This window comes from Polypterus senegalus, chromosome 11 (assembly GCF_016835505.1).
Source record: "Polypterus senegalus isolate Bchr_013 chromosome 11, ASM1683550v1, whole genome shotgun sequence".
Taxonomy (NCBI): domain Eukaryota; kingdom Metazoa; phylum Chordata; class Cladistia; order Polypteriformes; family Polypteridae; genus Polypterus; species Polypterus senegalus.
In genome coordinates, this window is record NC_053164.1 from 54,287,490 (window position 1) to 54,314,215 (window position 26,726).

Consider the following 26,726-nt stretch of genomic DNA (forward strand, 5'->3'; position numbering starts at 1 on the left):
GAGCGCTCTTCACCGGGTGCGGGGGCAGAGTGATGTGACGTGTTCTCGGGTAAAATATAAAACAATAAACTTGAAGAATACATCCATCCATCCATTGTCTAAGTCGCTGAATCCGAATAGGGTCACGGGGACTTGAAGAATACAGGAATACAAAATTGTATTAATTTTAATACAATGCAGAGTTTATATAGTCGTTAACTATGCCTTTGTTGCAGTTATTTATTTTTAATTAAGTAAACTGGTTAGATTGTCTGCCTTACATTTTGGACAAAACCTGCTATTTCTGTATTTTACTTGAAAGGTGATTTTTTTGTGTTGATTCATTGTCGGGCAACGAGCGCGTGGAATTTTCTAGGGGCGCCGCGAAAACTTTTGTAAAATATTTAAAATTGCTAGTGTTTTTGAACTTTTGGTTGATTAAAAAGATAATGTTTTAAAAATATATATTTTATGTTGGAAAAACAGATAACGGAACACTTACGGAAATGAAGTCTAAGAAACGCGAGAGACTTCAAATGATCGACAAGGAAATGCGCGTCTGTCTTTCGAAAATTGATCCTCGCATCAATCTCATATGTGCTGAAAAACAATCTCAACGTTCACATTAATTAAATTTAAGATTTCTTATTTGATTCCTTTATTAATAAAACGTCTTTCAAACTTGTAAAATTAACTGTTTTATTTGTCCATAGATTGTGTCGTCACGACTTTATTATTATTATGGGCAGTCCCTCAGGTGCGCCGCGAAAGAAAATTTTTGGAATTAGTGCGCCGCAACTCGAAAAAGGTTGCCTTTCACTGTGATAGATAGATAGATAGATAGATAGATAGATAGATAGATAGATAGATAGATAGATAGATAGATAGATAGATAGATAGATAGATACTTTAATGCAGTCAGTTCCACACTGACTCACGATCAATCATGAAATTCTTTGGCCGCATGCTTGGCTCGCGCAGACGCGTTGGCGGTCACGAGCGCACTGCTATATAAACAAGAAGCAACGGCAGCTCGTCAGAAGTAGGAGCTGTTAACGTTTTCATCGCATGCGAATACTGAGACTATATTATTAAACTGTCATTAGTTTTTTTTCGTAATTATGGCTATGGATCTTTGCAACGACGTTTTCAGCTCCTTCGTGTTTTATGCCACGTTACTCGTTATAAAGATGTACGCGATTGCTATTCTCACCGGGCAGCTCCGTCTAAGGAAAAAGGTAAGGCAATACGTTTGGATACCTTCATATAAATTTGTACTTGAGTGAAGTTTTTGAATACTCTTAAAATTTTCTGTAAAGTGGCCCCGTGATGGTGCTGTACTTGAAACGCAATGTAAAATAAGGGGATTTTGTTTCAGCTAAGGCATTGCAGATGTATAGTACCTCTACCATTTTGATTATATTTCTCTTTATAATTAAATACGTTTTTGTTTAACTCTTGTTAAAGGTTAATTTACTTTTTTGTTTGTTTGTTTGTCAGTTTATTTATTGAACATGAGTGTAAGTTTGCCAGCAGGAGTTGTGTTTGAAGTCAGTAAGTGTTCACATAACGAGCTGTGTACCGTTATCACGTTTTACATATTAAAGTCGGCCGGTGTCCCACTCTGACTTTATAAAACTAAGTGTAACTAAACGACCCTTCGTTTTCCATGTTAGCTGGGATAGGCTCCAGCAGACCCCGGCGACCCCGTTCAGGACTAAGTGGGTTAGAAAATGACTGACTCTGGTGAAGTGCAACGTTACAATTAACGCAGTTCAATTTGCAAGAAAACGTTTTTTATTTGCACCCCAGGTATTCCAGCTATTTATCTACTTGAAACAGTCGCATGTCTTTTTGCAGGAGTCCTCACAGATTCAATGTTTGTTATGAGTGACACAAATGATCGTTATCATTTCTTAGCCTCAAAACTTAATTTGGTCAATGGGTCTTAACTCATGGGTTTCACCACCAATGGATGTTTCTAGTGCTGCAATTTTGATATTAGGCCTTCCTTATGGGACTCCATGCCAAGTTGCTGTGTGGAGTTTGCTTGTTCTTCCCATACCTTCATGAGTTTATAGTTCCTCATCACAAAGAATTGGTTAAGTGTTGATTCTAAATCTGGGAAAGGGTCCTTCGCATATGAAGTAGGTTCTTTTTGATTTAAAAAAACTTTCTAATATGTATAAAAAAACTTGAAATTTTTAGTCTTCATAGCAGGACAGTAACAGATTAGTAAACCAGGACTTAGTCTGTTATTATGTGCAGGAAGAGTCCTTTTAAATCCACGAGCCCTCGATATTTCACAAATTTGTTACCATCTATTCATGGTTGTTTAATTAATTTATGGAGCCTGTTACAGATCTAAATAAATGAAGATTCTTTCTGGAACCTTAATACAGATGGATCTCTTGGGAACCAAAAATTGTTCCCCCATGGCATCGCTCAGAAGAACCTTTTTGGCTTCTTTGAAATATTATTGGGTTAATACAGGCTCCAAACACAGAGCTGCACCAAGTGAATTCTGATATTAAATCTGATGAAAACGTAGGAGGAGAAGAATGCTGAACCTGGTCTTACTTGGTTCCTGGTACTAATAGAAAAGAAGCATCAGAAAATGCAATTCTAGCTTTAATGGACTAATACTAAACCAGTCATAACTGTAATTGCAGTATACTTAAAAAAAGATGTTCAACATACTTAAAAAAAGAGGTTTGACAGAATTGAAACTTTCATTTTTTACATTTTGTTTATACTTGCATTTTGAATGAATGGTACTGCCTGGGTGTATTGTGCCAATGTGTTTGTTTCAGTCTGATTATGAATATCCTAATCATCTAAGTAAGTGCAGGAGCTTCATAATGGCCAGTAATGCTGTTGGATAATACGGGACAACAAGTGTTTGTGTGAGTAAGATTTACACACAAGAAACAAGTCTGTTTCTCTTTACAGGACTATTTCTGGTTAGGTACAATAGCCTAAAAACATTTTTCAAATATACTGATAGTATGAAAGACAAAAACATTATCATCTTATGCCTGAAAGGTTACTTAATAAGACGTACTTTCAATTGTTGGACATCGGGTTAGATTATGTTTTTCTATTCATGGCTTATTACCTGACTTTAGATGTGTGTGACCAGTCCAGGATTTGTGCCAGTGCTCTGGAAGAGACTCTGCCCTTCTGTGAATCTTTGAATGAACAAGAAGGTTTACAAGGTGGATTGATTTTTTGTATTTCCAAAATGCTGATCTGAACAACTGGGACACATTTAGTTTTCTGTTTTTGAATGACAGGCTTAAGTCCTAATGGTGCAAAAAGGTTTTCAAAATTTTCTTTATTAACTTGGTTTCTGGCACACACAATTTGCTTCAGTGTTGTAGATATAAGGGTGACTGAACTATTTTTATTACCAAAATGATTTCCTTAAAAAAGATGTAAAAGGTTGATACTCTGGAATCGTGAAAGATAAATTCACAGTCCTGCAACTTGCTGAGTAGTATGAAAACTAAATGAAGATGCATTTAAAGTATCAAAATATCATATCCTGGCTCTGAATAATGAAAGTCTCTACCAAATCTACTTCACACTCAAGCGGTGCTTCATAATTCAGCCGTCTCCAAATCAAAATTTTGCATGTAATCCTTTCACTGTTTGTTTTATTGTCCTAATTAAACTGCTTGTCAAGGCAACATACACATTTTTCACATATTTAAACATCCAGTGATGGTTTGAAATGTTTGAGAATTTCTGTTATGAGAGCAGTTCAATCAGCTGTTTGTTTTTTCAATTCTGATGCCACATTCTGTAAAGCACATATAATAAGTTCACTTTGCTTTTATGTTTCCTCTTTTCATTTATTATCTTGGAGATATTACTAGACCAGCTGCCATATCAGTCTTCTATTGTTCAATTCCATTTTGAGCTGTGTGCTTTACTGCTGTTTGACAATATGTGTTATGGAGAGCATTCTATAAAACTGATTAATTTACTGTACAGTAGAATTTTGAGTATTTGGTGCAGAAGGATTCATAAAGGAAATCTATATCACCCATTAAAAAGACCTCAATAATATAAGGAGATAGTGTTCTTTTCATAATTTCTAATGTCTCTTCAGTCAATTATGAGGTTCTGTGGCCGACTTCAAAAGCCAATATTATATTATACAACTTCTAGTCAGAGGTAATGTGAAACTTAACAATTACCATTGCTGATCTTTTTGCTTGAACGTACCAATTTACTTGACTACTGTAGAAATTTAAGGGTATGTCAAATTAGATGGCTATGTGTTGGCATTCCAGCACTATTGTACATTTCCAAAGTACTGTAGACTTGCCCTTTTATCCGTTAGCCAGTCGCATGCTGCCTGACAGAACCGTTGCCTGTGTGAAGGTTTAGGTACGGCAAGTTCAGCTTCTGTCCTTTCTGTATTTCTTTTTTTTTTTTCCATTCTGTCAAGGTACATAAAACATGCAACATCAGACAGACATGTCTGTCTCCTGTTCATCAGGTCTAAAACATCCAGTTTCGTTGATAGCTCTCATGCACACACCACTGCTGGCCTCCAACTCGCTAAGATTACATAAATGAAGTCTGCAACTGAAACTCTCTAGAAAAGTCATATAATGTGACCTGGCCTTTAGGAGATGGACGATAAACCAGAAGGTCTTCTCACTAATGCTTATTCAATGTTAGATTTAAGCAAGTCTCCTGAATTGCCAGCTTTCCATCATTAGGAGTAACTAAAATTGTATTTTTTTATTTATAAACCATATCAGATTAAAGTTTTAGCTTAAGAAGCAAACTTAAATACAAATGAAACCCCTGCTTGCACAGCACAAGCCTTTCTTTTTAAATTCACATGTTCCAGAGCTCATCTTTGTCTCTCTTTTCTGATCTAGGTATTTGCTAATCCTGAAGATGCCCTGCGCCATGGGGGTTTAAAATTTTGCCGCCGGGACCCTGACGTGGAGCGATGCAGAAGGTGAGTCCTGACTGGCTTTGTGTTCCATGCCTTGGCTTGCTGTTAGTTTTCTTTCTCTGATCTTTAGTGCCCTGCATGTGAGCCTGCTAATATGGGACCTGGAGAAGAACATTACACGGAATTAAGTGTTACTTTATGTTGTGGGCGCAGTGTTTTACGATGCCACCAATTTAAAAATGTGTTTCTTTTACAAATGATATTTGGCTGAATGAGACTTTCAGGTGCTGTCATGCAATATAAACTTTGAAGTGGGAACATTGCATAACATTCTTCCAAGAACATGTGGTAAAGTCTAAAATTGTAAATGATTGATACAACAAAACACCTAAAAGTGGTGAGCTTAATTTTAAAAAGCAGTGGCTTAAAATCCTAGAACTGCGATCATGAAGACACATTTTAGATCACTGTCATTGTTAAATGATGATTTAAACCCTTTCACATTGTAAGCCAACAGTTTCACGGTGTAAAGAATATTATTAGACTAGACAGTGTTCTGCCAGTGGAGAAGAAAGGCAGGCCAAAATGGCAAAATAAGAATAAAGAATAAAGGACCAGGAGACGAAAGGACAAATAATGATTGTCAAAAGCCAAAAAAAGTAAAATACGAAAATAAAGCTGACAGAAATTAAGGTTGTGACAGGAAAATCCCCAAGATAGCTTTCATTCTAACTAAATACACTGCAATGTTTTGTATATAAATCCAAAATATGGGACACCCACACTAACATGCTACCATCTTAAACAGGGTCATGATAATGACGTCATGAGTCGAATGTCTAGTCATCATGGAGTTGGATCAACTGCCACCATGCAAAAATACCCAAAATGGTGGAGCATACACTCAGAAGCAGAACACAGAAGTGAAGTAATGTCACAAAGATACCAATATCAAACAAGGTCAAAAATAATTTTAGAAAGAGAAATGAGTGCAAAGCAGTCTCAGGAAGGAATACAACTTAGAATCAAAACAGAGGATACCAGTCCATCACGGAGCAGCTTAGTGATACCAGTTAGCCTAATGCACATTTTTTAGTATACAGAAGGAAGCTGCAGTACCAGGAGAAAAAACGCATGAAAAAAAAAATGAGCATAGCAATGTACAGAATGGACACGCAGGGAAATTAAACATGTAGACATCATACACATTAAGGAGCTAAGGCTGAAAGTGTAGTCCTAAATACATTAGATTCATGCTTTATCTACTAGTCCCAACCCTGGACTTGAAGATTTGATCTTATACTGATCAGCGTGTTCAGATAACTAAACCAGATGTGCTAAAGGGAAAGACTTTTAGTCATGTAGTCTCATTGTTGAGGGATGGCAATATGGCACCACTATTTAATCAAAGAATTTCACTAGTTTAGTCATTCCTATTTCAAATGAGACACAGGAGAAGCCAAGAACTGAGACGACTGTAAGGGGTTGTTGAAATCTGTAGAACATTATGAAAGTTTCAAAGTGTTCAGTAGAACAAGAAGTTGAAGATAAGTTTGTCAGTCTAAAACAGCTTTTGATTGATTCATCCGTAGCTAATACACCATAGGAAGACACTGCAAACATCTTGTTTTTTTTCTTTTCTGGCTATTGTAATCACGTCAAGCTGTCCTTGTTTGACGGCTAGCTCACATTTTAAGTCACATCCATAGTGATTTTACTTTTAGTCACTCCTCACTTTCTCAGCGCTTCTCTCTTTGTTGCTTAGAGGCTGGGTGGTATGGTATTTGTCCTCTAGACTCACTTCTTTTATGATATGTGTTACCTAATATTTCATCATTCCTTCAAGGCAGGTTGACTACTAGTTGAAATCAATACTTATCAAAGCAAGTCTGCACTTATCTGGCGTGTCTTCTGGCACGCGTTAACTTTGTAGCCCAAGGCACCATTTAAGGTCAAGGAACACCAGGTGCGTGCCTCCCAAAATTCTCCTCACTACTCTAAGGCCTGCAGCAATGATATAACAATATTGGAGAAGCAAAAAAAGATCTCCTGTGAAACCCGTTTGTCCTTTCTGTAAAATCTATGGCTGTAAAGAGTCAAGGTGAAATGAAATAAAATAAATAAATAAACCTACTGAAATTAACAAAAGCAAAACAAGAAAGGTGGTCTTTGAGAATAATGTAATGGAGACAAACCTTCAGAATCAGATGACAACTGACACCTTTAATTGGAGTTGCAGTTTCATGCCAAATCAAACTGTTCACATTTTTCACATTTCCTTCTATTTAGGATCAGCCATTGAAGAATAATCTACACACAGACCAGCTAATGTTGGGTGTCCTCGGCACAATTCCTATCTGAAATGTCTAATGTTCATTTGTGCCCCAGGTATACATCCTATAGATTCCTAGCTCCTTAAAACTACAATTAAACCAAACAACTTCAGACATTTTGTCTGCTTCACTATTAGTACAGCCAATTTGACTAGTAAAAGGCTAGGTGACTAGCTGGTTAGCTGAATCAAGCATACTGGTGTTGGGATAGAACTTAGAGACACATGGAATAAATTACCAAGTGGCGTGGTAGAGACTGGTACATTAGGGACTTACAAAACTCAGCGTTATTTTGGAAAAATTAGGTGAATAGGATTGGCAAGCTTTGTTGGGTTTGGTGTGTGGGTCTGTGTGTGTGTGTGCGTCCTGTGGTGGCTAGCGCCCTGCCCAGGGTTTGTTTCCTGCCTTGCGCCGTGTGTTGGCTGGGATTGGCTCTAGCAGACCCCCATGACCCTGTAGTTAGGATATAGCAAGTTGGATAATGGATGGCTGGATGGATGTTGTGGTTTCCACTCTTTTGCTCCTCAGTAACACCCTTTGGCCCCGAGTATCTCTTCACCACAGCAGATCATATTCAGTCTTGCAGGCAAATGTCATCGCTGGTTGTTCACCTCCTCCTTCTCAAACAGAAATGCCACCTTTCCCAGTGTAGTGTCTTCTCTCTCCAGGTTAACACGGGGCACTAGTGGCAATGGGTGTTGTCATTGCTCCATTCTAGGTTCAAGACATCTCTTGATGCTCCTGCTGCTTCACACATTAGTCCCTCACCTTGCTCTGTCTTACCAGTAGGAATAAGCTCTTTGAGCATAGGAAAGGTACTCTATAAATAACAAATTATTGTTATTATTACAGCTTTACATACTGAGGTCATTTAATGTCCAATTCATACAGGACTGATACACAATCCTGCACTTCCATCATGTTCAATTGCACTTACTCCTCAAGCACTTGTTAGATCTGCTATATTTTCAATTATATGTTAGTAACCCCATGTAGTTTATAATGATGGTTGAAAAAAAATTGAATCCCATGTTTTATAGAAAACGGAGATAAACTTTCTGAAAGAATGTTTATCTAGGTGGACCATGGCAAACATTATAAAAGAAGTCCATTAACAAAATCTCACTTTCCTTGTGTCGTTGCATAATCCACAAGTCACGTCATCCAACTGTATGCTCACAACAGGTAAAACATACATTTCTTACTAAAATATTGTTAAATAAATACATCTGGAAAATCAGAATGTTACACACAGAGGAAACAAGTTCACATGGAAAAAAGCTTTTGTATTGAACTCGGGGCTCTTGACCAGTGAATGAGTAGAAGAGAATATGACCTACATGGGATGAGTAACATATAAAACTATAAGGATTTTTGGGTGGAGTTTCCTTTATGTCATTAGATCATCACCTTGAAGGCAGAAACAAACTGATGACAGCCTGGGGCTCTGCATGGCTCCTTTTAAATAAAGGCAAATCTTCTTATGAGATGTGAGACAATCAGCTCTTGAATTTCAGTATCACGCTCACTCACTGAGGTCACTAACTGAAGCTTACATATCTGTGCTCGCTGCAACATTTATTTACCAACTAACATATTGTAAAGAAAGCCCCTCGGAGACTTAACTCACTGGCATCTCTTATGTTCGTATACCTTCCACTGACCACCTATATACATGCATGCCTTTTTAAGAATAATACCACACAAACAATCCATCTTTTTCCTTATGGTCTTTTTATTGTGATACTTCACAGCTCACTAAAAACAGAAAAATCATTAAAAAACCCATTTTCAATACTGGGCAGGATTGTTTGGTAATTTTTGGTTAGCAAAGCTTTTGGGTGCATTTCATTTTCAGAAACAGAGGTTTAACAAACTGGTTTAGGTCACCCATCTCCTTCTGACAGTATGCAAGATCAGTGTTTCTCAAACTTTCTGGTGACACAACACACTTTTTCCCATGTAAATACATTAGTGACCAACCAAGATGGGGATCACAATCATTAAAGCTGGGAGAGGGATGAGCATAATTATTGGAGCTGAGACCCGCTGTTGAAACCCACTACCATTATAAAGAACAGCAACTTATGACCCACCACGTGGTTGAGAGACACTATGTAAGATAAATAGAGAAAATAAGATTATTAACTTTAAAAAGTTTAAAATCGAGATGTATAAAACCTTGGCGTAAAGCCACACACATTTTCACACTAGCTAAAATCCTGGCGTACGCAAGTTCTCACAAGTACGCAAACTGGAGGAACCCAGCATCAAAACAGTGCTTTTGTTCCAGTGTGGTTTCCCTTTCTTTTTTAGATCCACATCCCTCATGTGGCTTTATCTTATACACTGAACTTAACCACATTTTGTTTGTTTTTTTGATTGTAATTAACTTGTAACAATATAATGGTTCACGGAATGGCCAATCTAATCCAAATACCATAGCTGCTTTAGCGTTGTTACTCTCATTGCACCTTCTTCTTCTTTCATCTGCTCCCGTTAGGGGTTGCCACAGCGGATCATCTTTTTCCACATTACTGCACCACTCAGAGTATTTATATCACTGTGTCTGAGAGTGAATCACAGATCTACAGCAGCTGATCGGAAAGAGAATTATCGGTGTACAGCATCTAGCACACACTGCCTCAGCCATGCTGTCTATTGAACTGCTCTCATACTACAAACGCTTCAGAGCCTTTCCTCGCGGTTCAGAAACAGTTTCATCACAAGAACTCTAAACGTACTCAATCAGTCCATCAAGTGCTCCTTGTAGAACTGTTTGTACTTATAAGTAGAATTACCTTACTGTAAACTTGTGATACAGTTATAATATTGCACAGCCTGAGCCACTTTATAATGCGCATATTTACATATGATGACGATATCATTTTTAAGATGAAATGCAGCAAAATATGTTTATTACATTATACAGATAAAATGTTAACATCATTTAAATAGTATATATTGTTAATAATTAAACATGTGAGGACACAGTGGCATAATGCTAGCAAGGAGCTGGCGGTTCAGGGATTGTTCCTGCCTCCTGCTGTATTCTTGCTGGTGCTGGCACAACACTGGAAGGATAGATGGATAGAATAATTAAACACGTACTACGAAGATATTTCAATGTTCCTTAAAAGTTTTGAAGAATCGGCATTCTATGCTTACAGATGGCTTAACGCCTATTACAGAGTTGATTGTGTGGTGATTGGTTACTTGGAGAAAGAAAAGGAAGGACAGGAATTGGGCGTTAATACGTTTGAAAGAGACAGTACTGCTGCAATAAATTATTTCATCAAAGGTTGCGCACGACGCAGCAAGCATCTTGCGGGAGGCAGGAACAACCTCTGGACAGGGCACCAGCTCTTCACTATCACTGCGCCACCGTGTTCCCATGTTTAATAACATGCTTTAACTCCTATCATCATGAAAATGATATAAAGTAGGGCTGGGCGATATATCAAAAATTTATCGCTACCGAAATTTATGACTCTCATCGACGTCATTTTGCCCATGTCGGTAAATTCGGTATTTTAAAAAAAAAGAAAAGGCATGTGCAGGTTGGCGATGTTCATGTCCCTTTAAGACGCTGTGCTACGTTACAGACTTGACGGGGTGGAGTCACATGACTCTACTACCTGTAACAAGACGAGACACGGGTGAACAAATGGAGGACGATTTAAATGTTGAAGCAGCAGCGACGAAGGTAGAGCTGGTGGAGGAGGAAGAGGAGACGCTTGTTAACAAAAAAAATGCATCATCAATCGTTTGGCAACATTTTGGATTCAACAAGGATGATATTGATCAAAAAATGTAAACTCTGCAAAAAGACTGTTGCGTCAAGTCAAGGTAACACAACCAACCTCTTCCACCACCTGCAGCACAACCATGTGATTCAATTCGAAGACATAAAAAGCTCAAAGCGAGAAGAGATTAGGAGGACCAGCAAAAACGTCTTCCTCCACCAGGCAGCGGTCAATAACCGAAGCATTTGCTAGTACTCAACTATATGAGCGAACTTCAAAAAGATGGCAAGAAATCACAAATGCTATAGGCTACCACATAGCAAAAGACATGGCTCCTATTGCTACAGTGGAACGTAACGGGTTCAGACACTTCATGAAAATAATTGACAAGAGATACGAACTCCCATCACGAAAATATTTTTCAAAAACTATCATTCCCAGCATGTACAGCACAGAGAGGAAAAGGTTGCTGCTGAATTGAGATACGTTAAGCACGTTGCAGCCACATCCGATCTCTGGTCCAGCCGCACAATGGAGCCGTATATTAGTCTCACAGTTCATTACATCGACAACAAATGGGAGCTGCGTACCAGAGTGCTCGAGACGGCCTATTTTCCATCTGATCACACGGGGGAGATGGTTGGACAGGGGTTGAGAGCGATGCTGTCTGCATGGGACATCAGTGAAGAGGACCTTGTTGCTATAACAACTGACAACGGCCCAAATATTGTGAAAGCTGTCAAGCTCAATAAATGGACACGGGTGCAATGTTTTGGGCACAGGCTGCACCTGGCAGTCGGTAAGTGTGTACATCTTAATATATTTGGGTGGTGACATCTGGTGTGTTTTAAAGTGACTTTAATTCTGTGTGTCATATTCAAAATTGAAAGTATTAATGTTTGAATAATGTTTATATAGGCATAAAAATACTTAAGACTGCTGAGCAACAGTGTATCCAGAAAGTTTTTACAGAAGACTTATTGTGAGCCAGTGTTGATCATGTTGTGCTGTGAAATGTAGCAAAATACATGATTTTTAAAATGTTTTATTACTGTGCCAACCCTTTTTAATTTTGTAAATATGGTCTGAGAGGTCTTATTTAATTCTTACTTTATTTTGCTTGCTTTATTTGAGAATTAGACCATGAATTGGGGTGATGTTGGGTGTGAAGATTTGGATAGATATGCTACCTCAAGGCCTTAGCAGAGATAGGCCTTTGTCCATGATGGCATTACATTTGCACAATCATTGTTTACTTTGTGAATAGCCAATGTGAAACATATTTATTATTAAACTATTTTGTTTACAAGGGATACACATTTTTTAGAGAGCATGGTTACATATTGTATCCTACACTTTTTATTTTGTTCAGTTAATAAATCTTAACCACTAAAAGTACTTACTACTATTGTCTTCATTTATTTTCAGTGACATTTTACAGTCCTTTAAAGTGGTAATAATATAATTGCAATGAATAGGTCTAGGGAATAATATTATCAAAATAACTGGAGGAACTATGCTGTCTGCCACAGCCCCATCAAATGAAAAAAAAAAAAAGTTTGTTTTTTTGGCACTTGGGGTGGTTATCGTCCATTTATCGTTATCGAGGTTAACTGCTCAATTTATCGTGATATTAATTTTAGGCCATATCGCCCATGTTTAATATAAAGTATACATCTCAATATTTTAATTATTCAGAGAGCTGTAATATCACGAATGTAATGGATTCTGTGTCTGTTCAGAGGAAGAGAAAGCCCATTTAAGAAGCACGTAGTGATTCACACACATAGAGCACATAGAAGAACACATACAAACCAAAGCATTTAACATGTTACTTTAGTTACGATGGTATTTGAGAAACTAGTAAATTAAACGATTTAAAGAAGTTTATGATGTTCTACTTTAATGACAAAATAAACTACATGATTAAAGTGGAAATTTCGAGATTAAAGTTGACATTTTGTGCTTTTTTCCCCACTGTGTACCATTTTTTTTTTCTCTGTACCCTAATAAGCTTTCACATGACACTCACACGGTGGGCTATGACTCAGCTTTTCACGGCGACTTTGATATGTGACAACTTCTTTTTTATTTTGGGCGCTGTGCGACTTTGTGAACTTGAGCTTTCAAGTTTCTCTGGCACTCTATGTTACTCGATCAACTTCCTTTTGTTGTTTATACCACTGTTTAAACTAACAAATAGTACGTTTTTCTTTGCCTCCACTTGGTATTCGCTGAAATACTTCTATTTTCCCCCGTGCTTTTGCTACTGCCTTTTCACAGATTGCTGAGCTTAAGGGCTATTTATATTAATTTACATATTCAAAGAGGCATAATTCTGGGAGGAGTTTGGGTGGGGCAGCAGGCACGTGCACATGCGTTACTTTTCACACTAACTGGGATTTATGGAGCGGAAGAACATGGAAGTTGGCGAACGCACAGATTTATGCATCTGGATTTTTTTGTGCACACGTACATTTCCGCTTTTGTCCTTACGCCATGTTTTAGTGTGAATTCTACGCACAGCGTTATGAATAAGGCCCCAGATGAGGAAATTGCTGTGTAGGCCACTGTGTTTGACACATTTGGTAAAGACGTAGATACAGTTGGTATTAGAAGAGAAGATGCCCAGACCTCCAATTACAACTTCTAAATCAACCTCACTAGCATTAAAGGGAGATCCGGTGCAAACTGTAGGAGGAGCTTAATGGGGCATGAGAATGAAATGTGACTGATGAAGGTGATATAAAATAAGGTCAGAGACATGAAAGATCAGGTTCTTGTGTAGAGATTCACTATGACAAAAGAAGAACATTGTAAACTTATAAAAGGTGTTGAGAGAAATCGACATATGCACTTTGAGGTTGGTGGAGAAAAAAGTTACTTTCTAAGAAATCCTAGATTACTGTCAGTAACATATTCATTAAATAATGAAAAGCATTTGGATGACAGAAAAAGGGTGAATGGAAAAATTTAGTAAAGCCAGACTTGAGGCTTGGCACATTTTTGCTCACTAAAGTTCATCTCCATACTTACTCCAAAGCTTGAGCCAAGAGCTTTAACTTAGCAACAGATGTTAAATAATAAAATATGTAATGGATAAAAAATACATGTTTTTAGTCAAACATATTATTTCATGTCTGTGAATTAGTATTATGTATCCGTGAGATGTTACTTCATACTTCAGCCAAACTTGACTTATTTGTCTCTCAGGTACAAGTTAAATGACCATGTTGTTTCAAACTGCTGTTATTTATCCCTATTCTTTACCCACCTTGTCCAATTCAGGATCACAAGGACTCAAACTTATCTACAAAAATTGGGTACCAGGTGATAGCAGGGCACACTCACGCACACACTACTGTACTCACTCATGCACACCGGGAAACGTTAGAATGGCCAGTTAACCTGATAGGCACATTTAAGTGAAGTGGAAAGAAAACTGTGACACCTACAGAAAAACATGGAGAAGACACAATTAAAAAAATAGGAACTCCACACAGATCAGACTGAAGAGTTTATTGAATAAATATCATATATCATGCTGGAAAGGGTGTAAGTTGTTGCAATGCTGTGTTCGCCATTAATGAACAACGCCCTTTTGAGACTGAGACAAGGCCATATCTGACGTCATCTGAAATAAAGGCCATGGGCTGCTCTCTGGTAGCAAAAACAAACATGCTGTATAAATAGAGACACATGCATAAAATCCATCCTTTCAAATCCACTGCAGGGTGAGGATAGATAACACATTCCAAATGCCAAGGATGACCAGCTCTTTATCCGAGAGCCACAGTGGCTGCAGGTTTTTGTTCCAACCCATTTGCTTAATTAGAAGGCAAACCTCCCCATATAACAGATCTTATTTAATGTCTTGGCATGTTAGTGTTTTAATTCTACCGTATCAGTTCATTCTTAAATCATAGATTATTTTCCCTCTCTAATGATAAATGTATCACTTAAGTGATTGGAAGACTAAAATGGATGTGTGATTTTCAGTTTTCCACTTTCTCTTCAGTTTCCTTCTGACTACTTCATTAAACCAAATAGTGAATGATGAGGAGTTTGCATGTTCTCCCCATGTCTGCGTGGGTTTCCTCCGGGTACTCCGGTTTCCTCCCACAGTCCAAAGACATGCAGGTTAGGTGCATTGGCGATCCTAAATTGTTCCTAATGTGTGGTTGGTGTGTGTGCCCTGCGGTGGGCTGGCGCCCTGCCTGGGATTTGTTCCTTCCTTGCGCCCTGTGTTGGCTGGGATTGACTCCAGCAGACCCCTGTGACCCTGCAGTTAGTATATAGCGGGTTGAATAATGACTGACTGACTGACTGAGTGAATGATGAACACACACGGCTGGAAATGGAGACAACTAGATGTAGAGCTGCTGATTCCTTTGTCATTTGTATTTTATTGCTAATAAGAAGCAATTAAATGAATACAGCTGTTGAAGACTAAAAAAAGAAATTAAGGGTTCAAAATCTTAACAAATGGGCCAACTAAAATGAAGTAGAAAAAGGTCACTTGAGCAATAAGTGCTTCATCAGCAGTGCTTCTCTGTCCTCTTCAAATATTTTTTCTAACATTTTGTGAGGGTATGAGACTTCCCAGAACACCACCAGAATGTCACAGGCAAGAAGAAGATCAAACTGAAACTTTCCTGACAAGAGAGACAGAGAGATACAGACAGACAGACATATTTTTTATGCAAGCATGGCAGTGAATAGTTTGTCCTGCGTTTGCTGCGTGTAAGGGTAACAGGCAAGGGCACCACGTAAAAGAAGGAAATAGTGACCTGGGCAAAAGCATTTCTTATCCAGGGCACTGTGGTGCAGGTGAACCCCTTGGTGCTCATGCTCTCCTGTACTGTCACTTGACAGCTTGACACCCTTGGATCTTGGATCCCTTTATGGGTACCCCCTTCCAATTTATATATATATATATTGTCACAAAACGAGTCAAAGACAGAAAAAGGTTTGGGGCAGCCACCCATGTAATTTGGTATCCTGGCTGCAACTTCGTTTTCTTTCAAATACCAGCACTGAAGTGCTTACAACAGAGTCCAAAACAAGACTGACACAGAAGGGAAAAGGGAAGGCTTTTAAAGGGGGAGACAGGAAGTGAGGTCATAAGGGTCGGGCACGTGTTCATTGTTCATTGGTTTAGTCCCGGATGTGACATCAGGGGCCGGAGCTGGCAAGGTCTGTCTCCATTGGCTCGGTCCCAGAAGTGACGTCCAGAGAGACAGGTGGAACCTCCCGGGTTAGGTCTACAGGGAAGTGAGAAAGAGAGTTAGTGCGCTCTGCCACATCCCGGCATGGCTCAGAACTGCCTTCACTCGAGCCCTTTAGCTGCCTCCCATGCTCGCGTGTGTGACAAGATATATATATATATATATATATATATATATATATATACAAACCATGGTAGATAGATAGATAGATAGATAGATAGATCCCTGCCTCTCTATATTTCTGCCTTCATTTTTTTCTTTCTCTATAATAGAAGGTAACTCTTTTTATCATCACTATATTATGATTTCAAGAAATATTAATGTTTCCCCTGGACTGGCGTTGCTCGGGCCTGATTTAAAGGGTCTAAGTCTTAAATAGCAAATGAATTAAGTTAATTACTAGCAAAATCTAGTCACTAATAAACAAAATAGTTAGACTGAAAACCTGCAGTCACAGTAGTTCTCCAGGATCAGAGTTAGCCACCCTTGCTACAGTATATACTGTGCATATACTGTGCTTTAGTATTAAAGAAGTTAAAAGTTTGCTTAGGTTGCTCTTGTGGTGCAGTGTTGAGAACTGCTGTGTTGAAGCTGCCGGAGTGTGAGGTTCAAATTCCAGACTGGAGCACTGTCTGCTTGTGTTTTCCTCACAATAGCCCAAAGACAAACATCAGAGTAGCTGGTCACTCGAAATTGACCAACTATGAATGCTCGCTGCAATAACCTGGGGCTTCTCAGAAGAGCACTGGCCTTTCTGTGATTCTAAACAGGATAAGCATGTTGAAAAACAAATGGATTGATGTTTACTATCAGACAAGCTACTGTGAGGTTCTAAAGAGTTTTTGGACTCGTTTTACTACTGTAAAATATTTGTATGCCTGCCAGACTTTCTCTTCTTTTGCTTTAGCAACAATCAAATATTCTCTCCCTTAAATAACATGAAATTGTTTCCTGATCATAATGGTTCTATGTCTATGCATGTAGAGTGGTTATAAAACCACATTTACGCTTTTCCCCCTGCCCACCCTTAGAAGTTTCACATTTTATTGATATAAAAGATTGACACACTGGAGGATTTCATTTGGCAAACTGATCAGCAGAAAAAGATTCTTTAATATCAAAGTAATAACAGATCTCTGCAAAGTGGTCTGAATTAATTACAGATATAAAACATAAAATGATAAGTGCTCACCCCCTAGTAGATGCACCTTTGGCAGCCATGACAGCCTTCAGATGTCTTGCAGCCATTTTTTTCTGTAATTATCTTCAAGAATACAAATGGATGACCATGCGACAAAACCCACATCCCATCCCGTCTTACTACAAAGACAGCAACTGCAGTTACACACACTGAATTGACTTATCCCACCTTTAGAGCTCTTAAAATAGCCCACATGTTAAGTTCTGGTGAATCAATCCAAACTGTCCAGTAGGCTCCAACAGCCCGTTAAAATGTGCGTGTTAAAAATACTTGGCTATGGTGTCATTTCAAGGAAATTCTGTTGCACTATTACACCAGTATAAATACTAGTAAAGAAACATTTAAAGTAGATCAAATGTAAAAAACAAATATGTATATAGATGAATTCAAATTGTCATAAAATAATTGATTTAAAGAAAAGTAATGCTTTGAGAATTAGACCACCATAAAGGAGGATTTATTTGGTTTTATCATCAGCAGAAGAACAACTGATACAGTCTTTGCATTGAGACAGCTGTTAGAGAACACAAAGAAAAACAGAAAAGTTTGCATATGGTGTTTTCTGAATTGAATAAGGCTTACTGTATGATAGAGTGTCATGTCAAGAGATCTGGAGGTGCATAAGGGAGAAGGGAGTACCAGAGAAGTAAGTGAAGGTTGTCCAGAAAATGTATGAGGATGATTATGAGGGAGTGGGAATCCAGGTTAAAAGTTGTGTTAGAATAATAGACAAGACCCTAACTAGTCTGCACCAGGGATCTTCTTCAAGTCCGTACCTCTTTGATCTGTTTAAGGATGTGTTGAGTCGTGGGACAAAAGGCCATTTCCCCAGATGCATGCTTCTTGTTGATGATATTGTATTTTATAGCACCAGAAAGGAGGAACGTGAAGAGCAAGTTAGAAGAGTGCAGAAGGGCTATGTAGGAGAGAGGATTGAAGGTAAATAGGAAGACAACAGAATACTTGAGGTTTAAACCTCCTTAGTGTTAGACCAAAGCATCACTAGTGCTAAAAGTGTCACTTGGGCAACGGTATAGACGTGTGTCGTGTAAAACTAGCTTCATAATTGTGCCTCGTAAGAAATGTCTCTCATCAGCAGGGATGACGAAGTGAGTCTGTCTTCAGGCAGTGAAATTGAAACGGTTAGTGAAACCGAAAGTGGTTCTGGGAATCTGAAAGTGACACTCGTGTCATTTGCACATGTGCAGTGTGCTGTTCATATTATTATTATTAGTGTTATTATTAGTAGTAGTAGTAATAGTATCATTATTATGCTTTATACACTTCTGATTTTGTACTTTTAGTATTTTGCACGTTTTACAGTAGAAAGATGACAAAAAATGTCATTTTTTCAAGCCAAAAATTGCTAAGCTTTTTTAATTTTTTTTTAAAATGTAATGCTAAGGAGGCTAATGAAGATCAGGATTCAGAGGTTAGCCTGCAGGGAGAGCTGAATAATGGATGTTTAAATATGCAGGGTCAGTGGTAGCACAAAATGGAGAATTGGATGCAGACATAACTGACAGAGTACATCTGGAAGAAGGTATCAGGAGTATTGTGCAATTAAGGCAAAGGTTAAATGTAAGGTTTTTAAGAAAGTGTATGATACGTGAAGCTCAGACATGGGCAGTAAAGGGAGAAGGAGTTGGATTGGAAAGAAATGAGAATGCTGAGATGGATTTGCAGAGTTACAAAGGAGGACAGAATAAGAAAAGAGACAATCAAAGGTATAACAAAAGTGGGAGAGAAATCTAAGAAAGTACAGTGAAGTAGCTTGAAGTGGTATGGACATGTGATGAGGAAGGACATTAAATACTTAGGGGAAAAGGGTGATGGGATTGGAAGAACAGGGGAAGAGAAAGTGAGGGAAGCTAAAGCAGAGGTGGATCAATAGAGTAGAGGAAGGCTTGAAGGAAAAGAGTCTGAGTGTTAAGGGGGCGGTGCAGGACTGAGGTTTATGGAGCATTAAGTTTTATGTGATATCATTTACTGTTAAATTCTGCTCCATAATTGTAATAATTTTATTTTTATACTGTATTGAGGATGACTTGTGTTCTGTTCTGTGTATTGTATTGTATTGACCCCCTTCTTTTTGACACCCACTGCATCAATCAATCAACATTTATTTATATAGCACATATTCATACAAAAAAATGTAGCTCAAAGTGCTTTACAAAATGAATAGAAAAATAGAAGACACAATAAAAAATAAACATATGTCAACATTAATTAACATAGAATAAGTAAGGTCCGATGGCCAGGGTGGACAGAAAAAACAAAAAAAAAACTCCAAAAGCTGGAGAAAAAAAATAAAATCTGTAGGGGTTCCAGACCAAGAGACCGCCCAGTCCCCTCTGCATGCCCAACCAACATGGAATGGGGTCTCTCTTTGAACTACTTTTCCCAAAGTTTCTTCCATTTTTTCCCTACAATGGTTTTTTGGGGAATTTTTCCTTGTCTTCTTAGAGAATCAAGGCTGGGGTCTGTCAAGAGGCAGGGCCTGTTAAAGCCCATTGCTGCACTTCTTGTGTGATTTTGAGATATACAAAAAATAAATTATATTGCATTGTAAGGTGCGGTCAAGCACATCAACCCCACTTAGAATTAGGAAACGACAAAGAAGAAGAAAAAGAAGACCACTTGTAATGTCTCACATTCCTACCTCATTGTGTTTGTGTGAATTTTCTAGTGGTGTTTGAGGAGAATCTGAAGATCGCAATCTACTTATTATTTGATTCATATAAAAAGTAATTAACGGCTAACTTTGTTTTTTTTCTGCAAAATAAACTAACATATTAGATGTGTATCACATCCTGCATGAACAATAATTTTATAAAAATGCTGTTTCTATCTCTCCTGGTTATTATTGTTTTTTTAATAGTGATGTTACCTCATAGTCTGAGTTTGGCTAATTAAGGTAGTAGTAACATTTTCAGTTGTATTTTCTCTGAAAACACTGACCTACTGGGAACCACCATTTTACATAAACATTTCCCACTGGGAGGCTTGTAAATGCAGCATACATGACTGTTAACTTTCCACAGAAAGATAACAATGAAACACTTGACCAGAATTGAAGATTAGTATTTGATATCATTCAGAAGGATTGTGGTTCTAGGAATTAGGAGACGTGGGTTCGCTTCCTGGGTCCTCCCTGCGTGGAGTTTGCATGTTCTCCCCGTGTCTGCGTGGGTTTCCTCCCACAGTCCAAAGACATGCAGGTTAGGTGCATTGGCGATCCAAAATTATCCCTAGTGTGTGTGCTTGGTGTGTGGGAATGTGTGCCCTGTGGTTGGCTGGCACCCTGCCTGGGGTTTGTTTTCTGCCTTGTGCCCTGTGTTGGCTGGGATTGGCTCCAGCAGCCCCCCGTGACCCTGAGTTAGGATAATGACTGACTGACTGACATGTATGCTCTGTTGTAATGCTGCTGAAGAAAGTCAAATTCTGTAAGGTTGATGCTTTTGTCAGTCAAAGCCAATCTCACTGAACTCCAGAACTTTGTGCCTACAATTTTTTTTTTTAACATCGTAGGAAAGTAACAGGACAAGTTAAAATGATTTTCAATAAATATTTTAAAAGGTAGCTAAGACATTATCCACATTAGAAGAGGACAGTTCCTTTGTAAAGGTGATCTTTGCTGCCATTTTTTTTCAATTTCACTCACTGAACTTTATGGTCATGAAACACAGCCACAGCCTTCTAGTACTTCTGCTCCTCGTCTATGACATGGCCGTTCATAGCAGTAGGGTGGAGAGATGCTGTGTCTCTCCTGAAGTCAGCGTGTGGTCATGCAAGGACCCCTAAATGTGCTGGCCAGCCCCCTTTGGTGACTCACCCTTCACTCTTGCCTGTCTTATTATGTATTTGCTGTGTGGACTCCTTTGTGATCCTGAAGCGGGGTCAGAAAGTTTGCTTGGACATCTTCACCAGGATGCACATTTCAGAATGTAAGAAGACAGTTTTTCATTAGAATCAAAACTGTATTCTTTATGAGTTAAGGAGCATTCATGCTCTTTTTGGTGAATAAAATTTGAACCTAGTCATAATTGAAATGTGAATTTCCCCTTGGGATTAATAATCTATCTATCTATCTATCTATCTATCTATCTATCTATCTATCTATCTATCTAATTCGGTAAGAACTCTTTAATAACTTGTAATGTGTGTAATCAATCATTTGTTGTACTTATACAAACTACATGCTCATGATTTTTAGCTTTCTATTCTGGAAAGGACAAAGCAAAAGTTCTCAGACTAAAAAACAGAAGGGTAATTTTATTATAATTACAAAAGTGAAAAAACAAAAATGAGGAACTTTAACAGCAGGAACATCTAAAAACAGGCAATCTTTAACTTGTCACAAGGTGGCTTGTTTCCTACTTTGTCTGCTTTGCCCTTCACTGGGCCTGCTTACATTAAAAAACATTTAAGAGCCAACCTGCACATCTTTGCAATGTGAGAGGAAAGCAATCTACTCACAGAAATAATGGAGGAGAACACCCACAATGCACAGAGATACTGACCAAGCAGAGGATTTAAACCCAGGACACAAGATCTGCAAAGTGATTACTTCTGTACTACTCGGCTGTCCCCAGGGAAATACAAATTCATTCTTCATTTTAACTGATACAGTAGATTTATGTAAGAAAAAACACAATGTGGAAATGCAGAGAAAGAGACAGAGAGAGCAAATCTCCTTCCTTATAAGAAGCTCCTTCACAGTTAGAAGCCCGATTAGCTGTTGAGTTCTCTGATGGCTACTCTGGCTGAGGGGTTTGTTCTGCATTCCCAAGGCCCTAAATCTGAGTCCTGCTGTTACCTCGGGACAGGGCAGGCAGCAGAGTAGGGAGTGTTGCCTTGGGCGAATTCATCTGACATGCAAGTAGACACAGATTGTTACCACTTTGAGTGTTTTTAATGGGCCTACTTTGCATGTATTTGCCAGCACCGGCCTGTATAATCTAAGCCTAACAATGTGCTAGATAAGAGAAAGAAAGAAGGCAGTAGCGGCGCCTGTGAGTTTCCACACAGAGTATCTGATGTTGTACTGTATGGTTAAATTAGACTTCCTATCATTGGTTTGATGTGCAGTTTGATGTCTCGTCTGTTCCATTGTACTGTTTGTGCCATACTTGTAAAATGCCTTTGGATTTTGTTCGCTATAGCAAGGCATTATATAAAATAATGTAGTCAGTTTGTTCAGGGGGTGGCCCTCCAGGATCCAGAGGCTTTGTTCTGAATGTCATGGCTAGCTGTTGTTTTATATTGTTTGGATGTTCTGTAAATGGCGAGTTTCTCTCAGAGGTTTTCTATGTACACCATCAAAGATGTTTGTTGAGTAATATGTAGCAATGTGCGTGACTTTTGGTGTGTGTGTTTGTATGTGTACCCTATGATGGACTGGTGCCTGTCCGGTGCTCAGCACAGCCAGGAAAGTCCCCAGCATCCCTGAATTGGATTGTGTGGGTTTGAGAATGTATTTTTTATATTTTTATATATATATTATTCATAGCAGCAATAGTCTGAGTCCCAATCTGATTGTATGGGTGGTTATCTACCAGGTAACGAATGTGGTTGGTCTGCCAGTCGGCAAACATCCACCACGGGCCCTCTCAGTTGAGAGAAGCAGATCATAGAATGTTACATAGTTTACTGTCAAATAATGCAAAGAAATTCCCTCGCGGGAATCGAACCTCCAACGTCGGCTGTCAAATAAATGAACCACACGCCGTGGCTCAGCGTAAAGGGACTTCATCTCTGACGCTGATGTCCAAGGTTTGATCCCTGCGAGAGGTGCAGTGGAGTGTGTATGCCTGACGAGCCCAAATAAGTCAAAACACGTGTCGCGTACTCTTTGACCGTAAACTACGTAACATATATATATTTGTAACTTTCTTTATACGCTTTGTATGTTACCAAAACACAGAACAAAAAACAACTAAGTAATCGGGGAAAACTACATACATTCAAAAGTGATATCTTGGGAAAATTAATATTTCTCAAAATCATAATATAGAGATGATGAAAAGAGGTACCTTCTATTATAGAGAAAGTGCGTGCCCTGCCTCTATATATTTTTTCTATCTGCCATGGTATATATATATAGATATTGCAAGGAGGTACCCATAAAGGGATCCTAAAATACATATGCATGTATTGACATGTTGACATATTTTGCATGGTGTCAAGTGGTCACATATGACAGTACAGGAGAGGATGAGCACCAGGGGTTCACCTGCACCACAGTGCCCTGGATAAGAAATGCTTTTGCCCAGGTCACTATTCCTTTCTTTTACGTGGTGCCCTTGCCTGTTACCCTTACACGTAGCAAACGCAGGATAAACTATTCACTGCCACACTTGCATTAAAAATATGTCTGTCTGTCTGTCTGTCTGTCTGTATCTCTCTGTCTCTCTTGTCACGAGAGTTTCAATTTGATCTTCTTCTTGCCTGAGGCATTCTGGTGATGTTCTGGGAAGTCTCATACCCTCACAAAATGTTAGAAAAAATATTTGAAGAGGACAGAGAAGCGCATCTAAAATTTAAGAAGAGGTGATAAATGTTGAAAAATAATCCAGAAAGGGCTGCCAGATGGAATACACTTTATGAACGTTGCTGAGAGTAGAGAATCGTATTTTCTCAAGCTTAATGAAAACATCCCATCCCTAGTCCAATGCATGTACGAGGCTGGAGCCATTTACATTTACTTATCCAAAGCTTGGATTTCAAACCCTGAGGTTGTGGTTCCAAATCCTGCTGCTGACGCTGTGTGACCCTGAGCAAGTCACTTGACCTGCCTGTGCTCAAACTGGAAAACCAAAAAGAAATGTAACCAGTTGTATCATAAATGTTGTAAGTCACCTTGGAGAAAAGTGTCAGCCCAATCAGTAAATGTAAAAAGTCTTCATGAGAACCTCAATACCATCTACTAAGATGATAAAAAAACAAGAATCACGGGATGATTCCTTAAGCGCAGAGCTCCTCTTCCACACAGCAATCAATTATCCTTGAGTTTGTCCATGACAGAGCACACCATCACAAAGTAATCTGCAGCCCAACTGTTTTCACTTTTACCTGACATTTATTACATTAATAATTTGTTTTGCCATGTTACGTTTGTCATTTTCTCACCACCGTGTTTCATTTTCTTACAGGCTGCACCGTAATGACATGGAGTGCGTCTATCCTTTCCTGTTCATCGGCGTATTGTACTGCATGCTGGACCCCAGTCCATCAATCGCTAAACTCCATTTTCGGATTTTTTTCCTGGCTAGGCTTGTGCACACCGTGGCCTACCTGTTTGCTTTGAAAGCTCCAACTCGATCCCTGGCTTACACAGTAGGACAGATTCCGTGCTTTTCAATGGCCATCAAGATTATTCTGAATGTTGCTTCTTCCTGGTAAAAATCTGAGAAACAGAACTCATTACATGGAATATGACACTGGAATGCACTGCTGGAGCACCTTTACTCTCTGAATGAGGTGCGCCGGGGGGGCATTCATGATTCGAGCGCCTCGAGCGCTTAAGTTGCACTTCATGAACTAATGGCCTCTGCTGGACCCACAATGGAGTAAAGCGCTGGATAAAGAAATTGACATCCTACACTGCACTGCTTATCGGCATTAAGAGTCCCACTGGTCATAAAGATGAGAGAGAAAGTGAAATCTGAACGTTTATTTAAGCAAGTTGAAGGGAACGTTAAAAAAAATAGCAAAACAGAGACCACAGAGCAGCAACTGGACTTTGAAAGAGCTTTCAAAAGAGCTGTGGATGCAACAGATGGTTCATGTCAGCTGCACTGCTGTATTACATTTTATAATAATGTCAACCAAGCACAATTTTTTAAATCTGGGCTGTTTTTTTAATGCTATATATGTTACATTTCAGTATTTACAATCAATATGTATAATTTGCATCTTTACGTCTGTGTGGTTACATCTTCGTGTTTCATATGTCAGAAGTAAAGTACTGCTGAAGAACGACTCTGAATGGATTTTTGTAAAGACAGCTAAGAAGAACAAATGAAACAAAGCAGTGGTACTGACATCCAAGGATACCTGCGGATTATCAAAAGCTTAAAATACAAGATGTGATTTCTTGTTGCCTTTTTAGAGAATACATTTTGTAAACCCTCTACTACAGTAACTGCGGGTTAGATGATACCTGGGAGATTCTGAAAGGCTTACCATTAACAAGATGGATGAAGTCAAGACTACCAAAGGAGTTGGTACAGCACAAGAAAGAGGCTTCGACAATTTCAAACCTAATCAGATGATGTTTTATTTGATTTTTAACAGACATTGCTTGTGCTATCTGGCTTGTGTTTTTGTGTATATTTCAGGAAATATTTGTGCATTTGTCATTTTTATAACAGTTTGGAAACTTATGATGTACTTGTATGGACTAATAGGTGAAAATTATGGCACCAGAAAGATGAACATTTCTACTGTGTAAAAACAAAATGACTTGTGTAATATTCTGTTCATTTATTCTTAAATTAATGTTGGGACCACAGTTTGTACAAGCCAGCATCTTCAACTGAAAAGTAGAACTTTAAAAATGCAGAAGTAAATATGAATTTATTGATCACTGGGGCAGGGATGCCATCTTCATTTCATTTCTCTTCCTGAGACTTGAGTTCATTTTGACTTGAATGAAACTAATATGGGGGGCTTATAGAAATGTATATATTTTTTTTCTTTCATGTAATATTTGAGCTGTGTTTTTATACAAATTTTACACTGAATTCACCCTTCGACATGGAGGGCCTGACAATGAATATTTTGTGTTGTAGTTTGTCTCGTTTGTTTTTAAGTTGGATGTATATATTTTACTTGTTTTATTTTTTCTTTTTTCAAAAAAATTGAAATAAAAAGAAAGAAATGTACACAGAAAACTGCAATGACTCATTTATATTTTGCATTTAAGGTGGATAAAGTAATAAGAAATGTGAAATTCCAAATCACTACAGCTCAGTGTTTGATCTGATTCAGTGCATCATCTATATAATAAAATGCTATAGTGTGTGTGTGTGTGTGTGTCTGTGTGTGTGTGTGTGTGTGTGCGGTCCCTCCGAGCCATGTGATTGGTCAGTTTGGCTTTGGTGACGATCGAAAGAGGAAGTGTCAGTGTTAGACACATGTGGAGGAGTGAAGGCATAGGAGGCACACTGGGAGTCACCTTCAAGGACAGAAAGTATAAAAGCAGACAGAAGCCAAGCAAGGATCCTCAGAATGACCGACTCTGAGAAGCAGGCTTTACAGGAACATACTTGAGAGAGGGAGCGCTGGTCAAGGGAGGTCCAGACACATGAGGAT

General features: G+C 38.6%; 1 protein-coding gene across 1 annotated transcript; it reads left to right on the forward strand.

Moving 5' to 3' along the window:
• Positions 1-869: 869 nt before the first annotated feature.
• On the forward strand, positions 870-26,245 carry LOC120539001 (prostaglandin E synthase-like). Its single transcript, XM_039768666.1, has 3 exons — positions 870-1,217; positions 4,881-4,963; positions 24,563-26,245. The coding sequence occupies exons 1-3, from the start codon at positions 1,101-1,103 to the stop codon at positions 24,810-24,812; spliced, it is 450 nt and encodes a 149-aa protein (XP_039624600.1). The 5' UTR covers positions 870-1,100; the 3' UTR covers positions 24,813-26,245.
• Positions 26,246-26,726: the final 481 nt, after the last annotated feature.